Source organism: Canis lupus, chromosome 13 (assembly GCF_011100685.1).
Source record: "Canis lupus familiaris isolate Mischka breed German Shepherd chromosome 13, alternate assembly UU_Cfam_GSD_1.0, whole genome shotgun sequence".
In the NCBI taxonomy this organism is placed as follows: Eukaryota; Metazoa; Chordata; class Mammalia; order Carnivora; family Canidae; genus Canis; species Canis lupus.
Genome location: NC_049234.1, coordinates 22,623,209 through 22,637,434, shown reverse-complemented (window position 1 = coordinate 22,637,434; position 14,226 = coordinate 22,623,209). Strand labels below are relative to the sequence as shown.

The 14,226-nt window shown below is 40.8% G+C and overlaps 1 protein-coding gene across 1 annotated transcript in view; it reads right to left on the bottom strand.

Moving 5' to 3' along the window:
* The window catches only part of FER1L6 (fer-1 like family member 6), a 155,533-nt gene that overhangs the window by 69,893 nt on the left and 71,414 nt on the right, over positions 1 to 14,226 (bottom strand). The window contains 4 exon segments of the mRNA XM_038555452.1: positions 1,863 to 2,040; positions 7,094 to 7,246; positions 8,712 to 8,831; positions 12,006 to 12,096. Of these exon segments, the coding sequence (XP_038411380.1) occupies positions 1,863 to 2,040; positions 7,094 to 7,246; positions 8,712 to 8,831; positions 12,006 to 12,096 (542 nt within the window).

The following is a 14,226-nucleotide window of genomic DNA, read 5'->3' as shown; positions in this document are numbered from 1 at the left end:
CTAGTCAAATTGATAGATCAAAGGACTAAGAATTTGATGCCTGGCATATGGGAAGAACTTTATTAGTGGTGTGGCTGTTACTATTACTCATTATCTGTGATAATAACAGTTGGGGGCCACCTGGGTGTCCCTCAGAGCCCCCAGCTGCAGCCACATAGGCAGTACAACGCACAACTCTAAGGGGACCCATTTATTTAATTGAGGTTTTTGTTTTTCTAAAACCCCTTATCAGCTCTGCCCCTTAGACTAATAAATTCAGTTTCCTCTTCACTCTTACGATTTGGTGACCCACCGTTATAGTTCACTTTTCACACTTGTGGTTAGTAGAGACAAGTCTGATCGCCCCCACTAGACGGCAGAACGACCCCTGTCTCATCTGTGCATCCCCTGCTAGTTTTCCCACCGCGCCTGCCATATGTAGGTGCAAATTAATTATTGGTTGGATGGATATTTTCTGAAGCACAAAAATAAGTGAAGAAGCAAAATTCTCCAGTGGGCTTGGAAGGCCGCCAAAGCCATCAAAGTCAGTGCACAGACGAGAAAGTTTATTAGGTCACTCCATGAAAATAACACACTGCAGAGGGTCAGAAAGCTTTGGAAAAAATCTTTCCTCTCCTTTAAGTTGTTAGTAGCTGGGACAGCAAAGATGTCCAGGTAGCTTAGATCTCTAGAGATAGTATCTACAGAAATAACAAGATAACTTGATGTGGGTATCTTTCATTCAAAGATGAAAACTCTTTAAAGAAAGGATGGAAAGCAGTGCAAATAAAGCAGGGTTGGGAGAAGTGCACTTCAACGTTTACTAACTATGTGATCTTGGGCAATTTCTAAGCATTTCTGATACATCCTCTTTCTCTCTGTAAAATGAAGAAACTACCCAGGGTTGATGTGACAAATAAATTCAATCTAATGTATAAAGCAGAGGACACAACGGTTGGCACATGGTAAGGGTTATGCACTTTCCAAAAGGACAGGGGTGAGCTTTCCTTGCTTTTATGCATTGACACTGGGCATGGAAGTCATGAGCTGAACCACTGGATAAATATCCCTAGAACCTTGTCTTCTCCAACTAGTGAGCCACTTAAATTCCACTGGCAGTCAAGGTCAACCAACATCAGAGGAGCCTTGTGTAACACAGAAAACCTGGATTTGTGGAAGCTCTCCTATGCTTCCAGCACCGGCTCAGTTCAAAATTTATCTTCAGTTGAAGTGAAGGTGAAACTGCAGTCTACTATGTCTGAAGATCCTGCAAATTGAAGCCATTTGGAAACAATGCAAATTGCAACTGTAAGGCAGTTTATTATATTTATAATCCAAAATTATGTGAAAATGTAAATAACAGCACTAGTAGAAAATATCTACATAGAAGAAAGGATTACAAAAGGATGCTGAATTTCTAAAGCCAATCAAGACCCAAGCTAAAGAAACACAAATGATCCCAGTGATACCAGTTCCCACTAGGTCATTACTGTTAAATGTAAATGCTGTTTATAGGTCAAAATCCTAGTTCTATTGAAAAGGAACTCCACATGTCATATCAGAGCAAGAACTTACAATGTGTTTTTAAAAGACATCTTCTGCTTCAAATGTAAGCTCAATCTATATAATCTGCCAAGGAAGAAACCCAAATTGCGTTCTATCAGCAGAAAAACAAATTTTACTTCAGATGTATTTAACGGCTTCACTTTGTTCTTTTGAGATGGGACATTGGAAAGTAAGGAAGAAAATTTAGAAACTGTGTTTTGAAAAGATTAATAAATTGATCCAAAAATAATGTACAAACAGCTCACACATGCCACCCTCCTCACCGTTTTCTCAGAAGTCCACCAGAGACACCTAATGACCCCCAGTGGACATCATACCTTGGTAGAGCAGGTTGGCTGGGGGTTGATTAGCGCCAGCCACTTTGGAGGACATTTCTGCTTCATAGCCTACCGGCAAGTTGTCCAACATGGCACTGGAGTGTCTGGTGGAGCCCAGCCAAAGGTACACATCGACTTTTGCTTGCACTGACCAACCAGCTGGCCTTTTTCCAGGAAGCTGGGGAAAGGTTACAAGGAAGACCCCTTCATTAGTAGGAGCCTCTCTTTGAGAAAAAAAGGTTCTGTGGATCTGGGGACACACCCAGGGTAGGTATTCAGAGAACAGTTTTCAGGACCTAATCTTATATCAAAATGAGACCAGTGACCCCAGTTGCCACCATGTACCATTCCAGAGGAGGATCCAGGTTTAGTGGGGCCTGAAGTTCAAGTAGGTATTTCCAAGCCCTAGATCATTTAAATCTAACATGAGGGTATGATTATTGCCCCTTGTTTTATATTTGAGGAAACTCAGGCTCAGAGGGGTTTAAGAAGTTCCCTAAGATCGCTCAGCTTTCAAGTGACAAAGCCAGCACCCAAATCCAGGGGAGATAATTCCAGAGCCAGGTGCTGGCTTCTCGACCAGAGACAGTTCCAGAGCAAGGTGCTGGCTTCTGTACCCCCATTGCTTGCCTCTTCCAACACTGAATTGAAACTTCCTTTCCCAGAACTTCTGGGCACCTGGAATTCCAACCGCAGCTTCTCTACCTCTTTGCTTCATTCAGAAGGACTCATGTGCTTCTTCCAAAAGTCAGGCCTCCTTGTGCTTGAAGAGACCTACCTGTCTACTGTTGTCCTTTCTTAACCATCTCTAGTCTCTTCATCTCTTCCTGATGCAGCGTGGTTTCAAGTTCACTTTTTACCCTGCATGCTCTCCTTTGAATGTACTCTGATTTGGATTTCTATTTATGTTTGTTTGAATCTGTGTGTCTTAGTGTAAATAGTATGTGTCTGCACATACAGATGTGCATATGCAGGTGCATGTGCTCTCAAGGTGTGGAGGATATAACTCAATGCAGTATGGCTTCTTTATTTCCTAGTCACCAGGGTTAGGGGACTCCTTCCCCCAACTAAGGACTCCCAAACCCCAGACTCAGCTGTGTTTAGGATTGATGGCAAGACTTTCATTCTGAGAGTAGCTATCTCTCCAGATCTTGTTGACTCAGCTAAGTGTCTCTTAGTGTTTCCTCAGATTTCCTGTCCATATTTTCCCCTTCCTTCCAAACCACTTCTTTTCCAGAGAGAATCACAAAATCCTACATGAGAGGCTACAGTTTGCTCTGACAGATTTCAGGGCACCGGTGGAGAGCACCTGAATCCAAAATTGAGCATGGTTGTTTACCTTTCTATCTTGCTCTGTGGGTTTCTTAAATGGATTTTCAGCAACTGAATTTAGTAACTACCTGAAGTGCCACTAGGCCTTCCCGAGGCAGTGGGGTGGGGAGGGCAACACAATGACCAAGACACACTTCCAGACCCCCTGTCATTAGCTCACATCTAGACAAGGAGGCCGACTTTCATTCATTTATTCAAGTGGAAGGTCAGGTGTAAGGGAGAAAATGCTAAGAGAGCAGAGAAGTAGTAGCAGGTATTTCCATCTTTTCTTTGTGAGTCAAATATTTCACTGGGCTTTAATGGATACTTCAGGAGTTGGACCAGTAGAGAGACGGCATCCCAGGAAGAGGGAAGGCGAGAACCCTTGTATCTTGATACAAGGCTGGGAACTAACAGTGGTGATACAGGCTAACATTTAATGAGTGCTTACTCTGGGCCAAGAAGGGATTTGCTAAAAGCCTTCGAGGAGAAAGAGAATGACACAGACAAGGCTGAGGAATCTTGCTCATTATGTGGACAAGACATGGTAATTCACACAAACCGTGCTGAAGTTGGCAACTGGTACTAGAAAGAGAGGGTGTGCTTGCCTTGTAGAGATTTCAGTCTGTGGCAGGACCCAGCCACCACTTGGTGCTGCATCCTAGGGAAGGCTGGATTGAAGGCTGGGGTCCTGAGAAGTTGACTGGACTCAGGAGATGGGATTCAGATGGAGGCGAGATGGAGGAGGGGCTCCCTAGAGTCCAGCTGGGGTGGACTCACACGGAGTGGTGACTTCACACAGGTGAAGAGAAAAGGAAGGTGAAATGCCACCCTCTATCTGGGTTCTGATTGCATCTATCTCCTCCCACAAGTAGTTTCCTTTTGGTCATGAATGTCTTTTTCTATCCTACAGCTACAGTGGTTACAGTGGTGATAAGACCTAAGCCAAACAGGAAAGCTCTGCTCCTTTGGAGGATGGACGGGGCTGAGCTCAGAAAATTTTGTTCCAGCAGTTTTATCCTGTTCACTAAAGCATTATGAACATATTTAAATTAGAAAACAAGAAAGACCATGGAACTAGGGACCATGATTTACTGTTACTATTTATTTGGCCATGTGCCTTCAGATGAGGCACTTTGGTTTCCTCTAGATTAATATTCCCCAAACTGGGCCCCTAGTAAAAGTAGTTTCCTAACATTTGTAAATAACTATTCTAGATGAATAATGTTGGCAAGCGTGGGTCTTAAAAGTTAGAGATGTTTCCTGACAGCAGAACTTCTGGGAGCCCTCTACTGGCTAGTGGGCACTTGCAACCTCCTAGATGAATTTGACCATGGAAGCTCATGGAGCCACTCAAAGGTTAACTGTTCCACAGCATAAATTTTGAGGAAACTCTGTTCTGGAGATTTTGGAAATTTTTGCATTCTCTGCTCTGTCTTCCTGCATTTTTAATTCCCAGCTAAGAAACCAGAGCAACTGGTAGGTGGGTAAACACTTTGCCCTCCCTGGTGCCACTCTTGCTTTTCTCAGATTTACCATTTCAGTGAGGAGAAAGGGACATAAAGAGAAGTGGAGAGAGGAAAGGAAAAGAAAGGGTGACAATCAAAACTGATATGAAAATAGTTTTGCTGAGTCATCTTATCAAGATGTCTCATCAAGTCAGTGCAATTGAATTCAACAAAATTTAAAAAGCTATCACCCAAAGTAATTCCAACAGCAAAAGGAAAATACAGACAGACGTAAGCCAAGGCCACAGGGTGAAGCTTCTAAATTCTGTTATGTCCATCCTTGGGCTTCATGTGACAGCTGTTCTTTGTTCTAATTTTAAATAAAGACAGCATACATCACAATATTTAGGAGGGAGGAACTTTACACTGATTTTCTAGTATTTTTAGCATAGAGCCTTCTGAAACAATTTGCTATTTTTAAGACAAATGTTTCTTGTGACCCCAGAATTCCTTGGATGGAGAAATTTGAAGAGAAACCCTGACATTTGTGGTAAATAACTAGCGTGAATGTTTTTTTTCCGTTACAATTTTACAGGGATCAGTTTCAGAATCATGAGACACACATGATAGAAAATAACATACAGAGCCACAGGTACTTCACCAGATATGAACGGGAACACGATTCCAGAAACGTTCTCTAGATGTTAGATGCCATTTGTTTGAATGCCAACATTTATTGAGTGATTATTCAGGATGACTCCACTCTGCCTTCTTTATGAGCAATTACCCACTTAACCCTCAGTACCATCTCCATTCGATGGGTGAAGAATAGGAAAGACAAAGATGTTAAGTGACTTGCTCAAGGTCACACACCTTATAAATATTAGCCCCAGAATTCTGTAGTAGTTTAGACTGTATCTCCCTAAAATTCATACATTAAAGTCATAATCCCCGATATCTTATTTGGAAATAGGGTCATGGCAGATATAGTTGACATGAAGTCTAACTGGAATATGATTCTTACAAAAAGGACTTCATATGAAGAGATACACACCAAAGAGAGAACATAATGCAGAGATTGGAGTTATGCTTCCACCAGCCAAGGGACTACCAGAAGCTAGAACAGGTGCTTCCTTAGCACTTTCAGAGGGATTATGGCTCTGCCGATATCTTAATCTCAGATTTCCAACCTTCAGAATTGAGAGATGTTTCTGTTGTTTAAACCACTCAGTGGTCCTTTGTTATAGCAGCCCTGACCAACTAATTCAAGTTTCAACCCAGATTCACCTTGTTTTAAAGCCCAAGCATTAAACCATTATCCCTATTGCCTCTTCTGTCTGCAACATTTAACAATCACATCTAAGGTAGACTCTAACGTTTGGATGGTGCTTAGAGGCTATCTAACCTAGCTGCCCATTGCTGTATTTATATCAAGGGGACAAAGAACAAATATGGACCTCTGTATAGGGAGCTATTTCCCTACAACAGCTATCATGGTGCCAGCTTCTATCCTATGGAAACACACACACACACACACACACACACACACACACACACACTCAACTCATCAGCATGTGGTAGCCCTACAATCACTTCAAAACTCTCTCATGCCATCAAGACTCTTCTCAGTCAAGCAGTCTTCTCTTCACCCATTCTTCATATGGCATGGTTCATGAGGCCTTCTCACCCTCCCTCTAGCAAGAAATCAGAACTGGAATTGCTAGGAAAGTCTATGATGAGTTAGGAAGAGCTAATCAGCCAAATTACACATTCTTGTCAATCAGTGGTGAGTGGTAAGCCTCTGGACCACTCTTTCTCCAGATTTGCTCAAGTCTACTTCTGGGATATAAATTTGTAGTAGAGATAAATTACGCAGGGTCTCTAAGAAAGCTCAAATTTTGATTTAGAGTCAGCAGCAGCATCCATCCAGAGATTGTATCTATTGTCCACTCATGAGGCATTAAGTGACCTGTCTTCATGAAGGGTGCATGGACCCAAGATGAATTTAACAACTGAAGGCCACAGGAATCCTAAGCTACCAGTTCTGTGAAATACGAATCTTTTCTCTTGTAATTTATTTTTAAAATATAGATGAACTCACATGAAACCGTGACACAGACAAATTGCACAAGAGAAAAGATAAAAAACTAACAGAAAAAATGTTTGTTTCTCCTAGTGATCAAAGAAATAAAAATTAAAGCAATCTTGAGGTACACCCCCTAGGTTAAAAAAAAAAAACCTTTATATATGTCTGTTGACATAGTAATTGGAAAACTGAAAAATATTCAGCCTCAAGATGATCTACCGAATCACAGTTTGAATCAAGAGGGGACTAGGTGTTTCTGCTGTCTGTTCTCAGACATTTGAAAGTTTGGGGGAAGAGTCAGATATATAGACACACACTAGGAATACTGAGAGACTTGGGAAAAATGGAGATTTCCTGTCTTTGAGTCAAAAATAGTGCAGACTTACTTTGAGGAAATGAGTTTTGATCTTCCCACAGTGTTTGCCCATCTGCTCCCTGATGGGGGAATAGAGCAGGTCTTTGGAGGCAATGCGGGCATATGCCACTTTCTTGTTGTTGCTAAGCATCCAGATGAAGACGTCGGGAATGGTGTGCTGTGGCTGTGGGAATGAAGGGGAATGGATCTGATGAGTTGGTGTTTAACAGGTACCATTCCAGATTTCCCCTATCCTGAAACAGTCCCCCTCTGTAAAACAAATTCTGTGACTTAAACCATCTAGACACTTACCCATCTATGAAAGTAAGCAAGTGAAGTGCAGCTTCTTTGAGAAAGTCTTATATCATGACTTACAAGTACATGCAAACCCCATATACCCAATTGTGCTATTGTGCTTTACTGATATGCAAGACGTACCCACGATTTGGCACCCCTGGTGGCCTACTTATGTCTGCCTATAAAATAAAACATCTTCCCCTTTGTTTTTGCTTTTTTTTGTAATCATATAATAATGTTTTATCCTCAAACATGGGTGCTCCATAGAGCCAGGTAACATTCCAGAATATTCAAATGAAAAAGCAGAAATAAAAATCCATGAATGTCTTTGAATGTCTTTCTGTTTACTGTCAAGGAAGGAAAAAACAATTCTACAAGGGACTTATGACCTAAAATATGGCTGCTAAGTATTTTAGCTCCATTTTAGGTGGTTCTTCAGGAGAAACTTGACAAAATTGCACATAAAATTCTACTTTAAAATTGAGCTAATAGAGATAGGAATTACAGAATTCCCTGCCAAGAGGCCCATTAGGATGTGAGTGTTTGAAATGCATATTTCTGAGCCAGCATAGCTGGCCCAAAGCAAAAGGGAGGTACATTGTCATAAACTATGCTTTGACTTTCCTAGGCTCAAAGCAGGTGTTCTATCTTTTAACCCTATAATCCTCTAGTGTCCTTTGTTCCCAAAAAGGACATGCCTTCTCTCTTGATATGGAAACAGAAATATCAGTGAGGAGGTTTCCTAGAGGGTCAGTCAGGCACAGACCTAAAGTCCTGATGCTTGGTTTGAACCTTCTAGGTGCTTAATAAAATTCCTGCCTCTGTTGACATGACTTCCTATCTCACTGCTTATTTGGTCCCCAGGGAGTGATAGATTTGCACCAAGAAATACAACTTTTGAGACTGACAGAAGCAGTAGGTATGTACCTCTCCTTGAAACCTTCCGACACAAAACCCGGTATCTAACAGAAGCAAATAGGAGGATCTTTTTAGATCATTCTAGAAGTCACAGAAGATACTGTTTACAACTAACTTTAAAATGAGAAGCTGTTTTGACTTTTGCTGAATATGAGTTTAAATCCTTTGACAGTTGAAAGCTTATCAAAGGTCCCATACTTATTTTGACTTTTCTTGATTCCATTAAGGGATGTGCTTTTTATTTCTGCTGAATACGCAGACTTCATTTAAAAATCAACAAAGCTGTACATATTTGGCTTAATTTAAAAATCTCCTTTCCACCCCTAAACTAATAGTGCCTGCTTAGCTCAGGCACTCTTATCAAACATTCAAACCTCACTAGGAATACATTTGGTTTAATCTCCCAAAGGAAGTTTGCCTTTAGAGTTGATTACCTCATCAACAAGGAAGCGTATTTTTTCCACAAAGTTCTCTGCTTCGTGGATGATTTCATCAAGAGATAACTTTTTCTTCTGCTGCTGAATGATTCCCTTGGCCTCCTTGGCCATTGCTTCCTGAAACAAGATAAGGGTCAGTGTAGATCTTTCTAGAAATCTGGACAAGGACTATCTTGTTGCTGGAGGATCCTGAAGGGATCCACCACACACACTAGTGATCAAAGAAATAAAAATTAAAGCAATCTTGAGGTACACCCCCTAGGTTAAAAAAAAAACCTTTATATATGTCTGTTGACATAGTAATTGGAAAACTGAAAAATATTCAGCCTCAAGATGATCTACCAAATCACAGTTTGAATCAAGAGGGGACTAGGTGTTTCTGCTGTCTGTTCTCAGACATTTGAAAGTTTGGGGGAAGAGTCAGATATATAGACACACACTAGGAATACTGAGAGACTTGGGAAAAATGGAGATTTTATTCCACCCTGAGCCACTCATGAGCCTGAGTCAGGATCTGCCAGTGTGCATGCTGTCCATTTAACAGAAATTTCTTAGGCATCTGGAGGCAGTGAAAGTCTTCTCACCTTTGTTTGACAGGTGGGTACCATAGCAGAGGAAGGAGAGTAATGCAGTACTGAGAGGCTGAGCTGGAGTGGAGCCCCAGCAGGGTCCAGAACCAATGTCCTTCGTCACTGCTCTTACTACCTCTTCTAGAGGCTTGGGGGTTGCTTCCAGACCAAGCTGTCATTATTTGAGAAACGTTGCCAGTGAGCTCCATACAAGTGTTTGGAACATCTGAAAGTGTTTATTTGAATTCATTCATTCAGCCACATTTTTGTGCTTAGGAAGCCCCCAAACTCTTTCCAGTGATTTCTGAGACAATGGCATGAGTGCCCCTGGCCTATTCTCTGCCTCATCTCATATTGCTTCCTAGGCTGGGTCCCTGACACATGGGTCCTCAAGGGGACCCAAAACGTGCCTCTCTCAGTCCATCCTCAAGACTGGTGTGCATGGGCTTTCCTCTTGCTCAAACATTCTTTCTTGGACTTTGCATGGCTCATTCCTTCTCAACACTCAGCTTAAATGTCACTACCACACCAAGTCCCCCACATTCTCCTGATCACTGTAGCCTTACAAAATTTCCTTCACAATCATAATCTGTAATCATTTTTTGTTTATTTGTTGCATACCTTTCTAAAGGTAACAAATATATAAACTTCACTGGAGAGGGACCTCCTCTGACTTGGTCTTACTTTGTTCTTATATTCTCAGTGTCTGGCAGAGTTCCTGGCACATAGCAGGTGTTGAATAAATGTTTGTGGAATGAACAAGCCAGTCAATTAATAAATTCCTCAAGGGCAAGTGCCAAGTCCTCATGGTTCTGCGTTCCCAGGACCTAGCATAGGGCCTGGCACATAGGATGCCCTATGTATGTGTTGACTGGGAGGACTGAATACCTGTTATGTAGCAGGCACTGTACTAGGAGCCAAGGCCTAGGACAGAGTAAGACACAGGCTTCCTCCCCCTGAGACTCCGATAGCTTGGTGAGCTGAAAGCAACATATGTACAAAATACCAGGGGACCAGAGAGAGGCAGAGCTAGGTTTTATAGATGACATGACATTTGAGCTGAGTCTTAAACAATGAACAGAATTCATCAGATAATAAGAAGAAATAAGACAGTCCAGACAGAGGAAACAGTTACGGATGGAGGGTATGTAGGGCTGACAGATGCCAGTGACTTTTGAAGCAATAGTGATCTAATCGGGTTTGTGTTTTTGAAAGACCATTTTGTTATAGTATGGAAGATGGGTTGGAGGAAGCCTACGGCAGTAGTCTAAGCCTAGTGGGTGCTATGGAACTCAGTATAGGCAACAATTCTGGGGATGAAGAAGTGGAGCAAGTTCCAGAGTCTTTAAGGGGAAGAATCAATAGAGCCAGTGGTTGAATTGACTGTTGAGGGTTAAGAATGAAGATTCAAAGTTGAGTTCCGCTTCTGGTTGGAGCAGCAAGTATAGCTAGTGGTGCTAATCCAGGATGTGGAATAAGGTTAGATTGGAAGCTGATGGGTTTAATAGGATGGGTTGAGTTGGAGGTGCTGTGAGACAAGCAGTGACGTGTCCATTGGAAAGGTGGAAGTAGAGGTCCAGAGATGAGGAGGGAAAGGTGGGCCACTACAAGATATCAAATTCATGGACTTGTTCAGGGCCAAGGACTGCTGGATTCTGAGAAGACATTAGCATTCTGAGGGCAATATGTAGTATATGGATGTTGTAGAGGCAGGGAAGGGCAGTCAGAGATGCTAAAGAAGAAATGAAATAGGAGGGAGATCTTCTATATAGTGAAAATCTGGCCTCCCTTGGAGTTCAGAGGAGGAATACACAAACCTTTGTTTATTATCCTGGAAAGAAAGGTAAACCACTTTAGAGACTTGGGTTTTAGTGTCTAGACTATGATTAATTAACCGTGACCTTTAAAAAAATCATTTAATTTCTCTGGGACCCATTCACATCTTTTAAATGTCCCTGACCAGTCAAACACTGAGTAATTTTTCTTTGTGGAATTATCATGGCCTCATACAAAGCATCCCTTGGTGCCACAGCTGGAACTAAAGCTTTGAGGTAAGATAATCCAGAGTCTGACTTGGTCTGGTATTTCTCAGCCATCACTCATTCAACAGGGACTGAGGATCTGTGAGGCATGCATTGCTGTGTGGGTTCTCCAGGACACAGCACTCCTGCCCTGTTTTTGTAAGATAAGCATTTAATACTCTGATGAAGAAAATCAATTACAGAGGAAACAAAAGGGGAAGTCTAAGATGCCATACCTCCCAATGAGGGGTCCTATGTCAGAATAATTAGAAACCTCACCAGAAATTCTCTGTGGACATACTAGTCAAGTTAAATTTTCTCTTAATTTTTTAAAAACAGAATCCTTAATGGAAGGAAACGCAAGAGAACAGTTATTTTTCTGGTCCCTCCATTTGTCAGGCAAAGGTCAAGTCAAGGAGTATATAGTCTTTGACAAAATACAGATGTCGAGAAAATGGGCAAGGGAGAAATCCATCAGAATAAGATGTAGGACTGGTGGGCTTCTAGATCATTCTTATAAATGGTCAATAAATGCTGTTCCTTTCCAGCTTACCCTTCTCACTCATGCTTCTACATCATGCAAATGTATAACTTTTAGAACCTTATCCTCATCTGGTCTATGACCTATGCCTCATCTGTGAGGTTTATTTTTAAAGCACATGTTTTAATTCTGTTCAAAGTATAAATAGATTTTCACATACCAGCTCCTGCCAACAGAGCGTAAGTCGTTTCTTATCTAAAGTGGTTTGGTTCAACATCTTGGGTTTCTTCTCTGCTTCAGAGATAAAGGCACTATAAGAGAAGAATAACAATTCTGAAATCTACTTAGTGAAAATCCATTTATGGAATTCCAGAGATTTGCAAATATACTTTCTGCAATACAATGGGAAAGTTGATAAAGCTGCAGAACCAAGATTTCTCATTTAGAATTAAGAAATGGTGTGCTAACTTTTCTAAGAGACAAAGTGAGGATTGGAAATGATGCCCAGACTTTATATTAGTTTGGAGGAATAGATGCTTGTTTTCCTACTTTCTTTCATATACATATATATTATGATTGCTATCCAAGATCATAACAACAAACACAAAATAAAACAGTTTTTCATCATTTTACACATTTAACACACAGCAAGAGTTTCCTGAAAAGTAGTATGTAAAAAATATTTTTACTCAATCCTGAGATATGTCCTCACAGTCCTACAAAAGACTGATTAGTAACATTTTGAGGGATGATGTTTAAAATGTGCTCAATAAGAAAATGATAAAAGTTATAAATGCAATTGAAGAAGAAATATAATGGCTTTAGAACTTGGGAAAATAATATATTGCCTTCATTAGTGATAACTTAAATGCAAATTAAAATCAATACCATTTTCACTTATTAAAAACGGGATAATATTCAAGGCTGGTGGGGGAAATAGTCACTCTCCTCCAATCATTGTTACAATGTTCAAGAGACAATTTGATAGTACTTGCCAAAATTTAAATGTCTTAAAAGTGAACTATTATTTTTTTTAAGATTTTATTTATTTATTCTTGAGAGAGAGAGACAGAGAGAGGCAGAGACACAGGCAGAGGGAGAAGCAGGCTCTATGCAGGGAGCCTGACGTGGGACTTGATCCCGAGACTCCAGGATCATGCCCTGGGCTGAAGGCAGGTGCTAAACCGCTGAGCCACCTGGGCAGCCCTTAAAGATGAATTATTATCAAAATAATTTGATCCATAAATTAAACTAGAATTCTGTCCTTCAAAAACAATTGAAAAATTTTGCAAGAAGATGTTCATATAGTAATGTTTATTGTAGCATTGTTTATAGTAGGAAAATAAATAGAAGTAACTAATATATCAGGGACCAGTTAAATATGTCATACATATCACACAATTAAATACTGAGCACTATCATGACTACTGTAGGAATATGCCAGTGATAGGCTGTATAGTGGGAAAGCAACTTGCTGAACAAAGTGTGTAATATTTGTGAAAAAATGTAGTGTTTTTAGGAATGTGTGGGTTTGCAAATGCACAGGAAAAAAATCCAGGATGACAAATCACTTGTCTCTGGAGAGTGGGATTAGAGAGAGAATTGAGAATACTTTTTCTTTATATATTCTTACTTTTTTTTTTGTAAGATGAACATTTAATACTGTGATGAGGAAAATCAAAGAGAAATGAAAGCAAACAAGGAAACAAAAGGGGAAGTCTAAGATGCCAGACCTCACAGTGAGGGGTCCTATGTCAGAGCAATTAGAAACCTTACCTGAAATCCTCTGTGGACATACTGGTCAAGTTATATTTTCTCTTAATTTTTAAAAAGAATAAAATGGATTCTATTTTGAGGCAGGCATCTTGTTGCCACATGTCTACCTTTCTGAGAGCTGCAAGAAATCCCATTCCACTCCCAGGATGGACCAGCTCAAGGGAGACAAGGTAGGCACTTCTGATTTCTGATTTCTCTCCCTTTCTCACAGGGGGAGAAATCATTGATTTCCTCATCAGAATCAGAGTAAATGACCATGACACCTGTTTCTGTTCATTCTTCATCTTTCAGCCTGCTGTGGCCTGTGGACAGCCTCTTCACCTTCATGTGGCAAGTGGCCTGTCTCCTCTGAGGCAGTGGCGAGGGTGGAGGGACTCAGAAGTCCAGCTGCTCAACCACAAATGTGGTTAACCACAAATGTGGGGAGGGAACAGGAAGACCACCTTGACCTCAGATCCAAGATGCTTTCTCAAATCCAAGTTTACCAAATATAAAACTAACATTTTGAGCTCTGTGTGACCCTCATAAATATGTTGACAGTTGCTTGTAAACTTGAAAAAAAAGGGGCAATGATTATCATCCTAAATAACCCCCTAATATAGAAATTATTGAGCTATAATTTGCCCACAAATGGTTTCTAAAAATATGAGATCATGAAGCTTTTC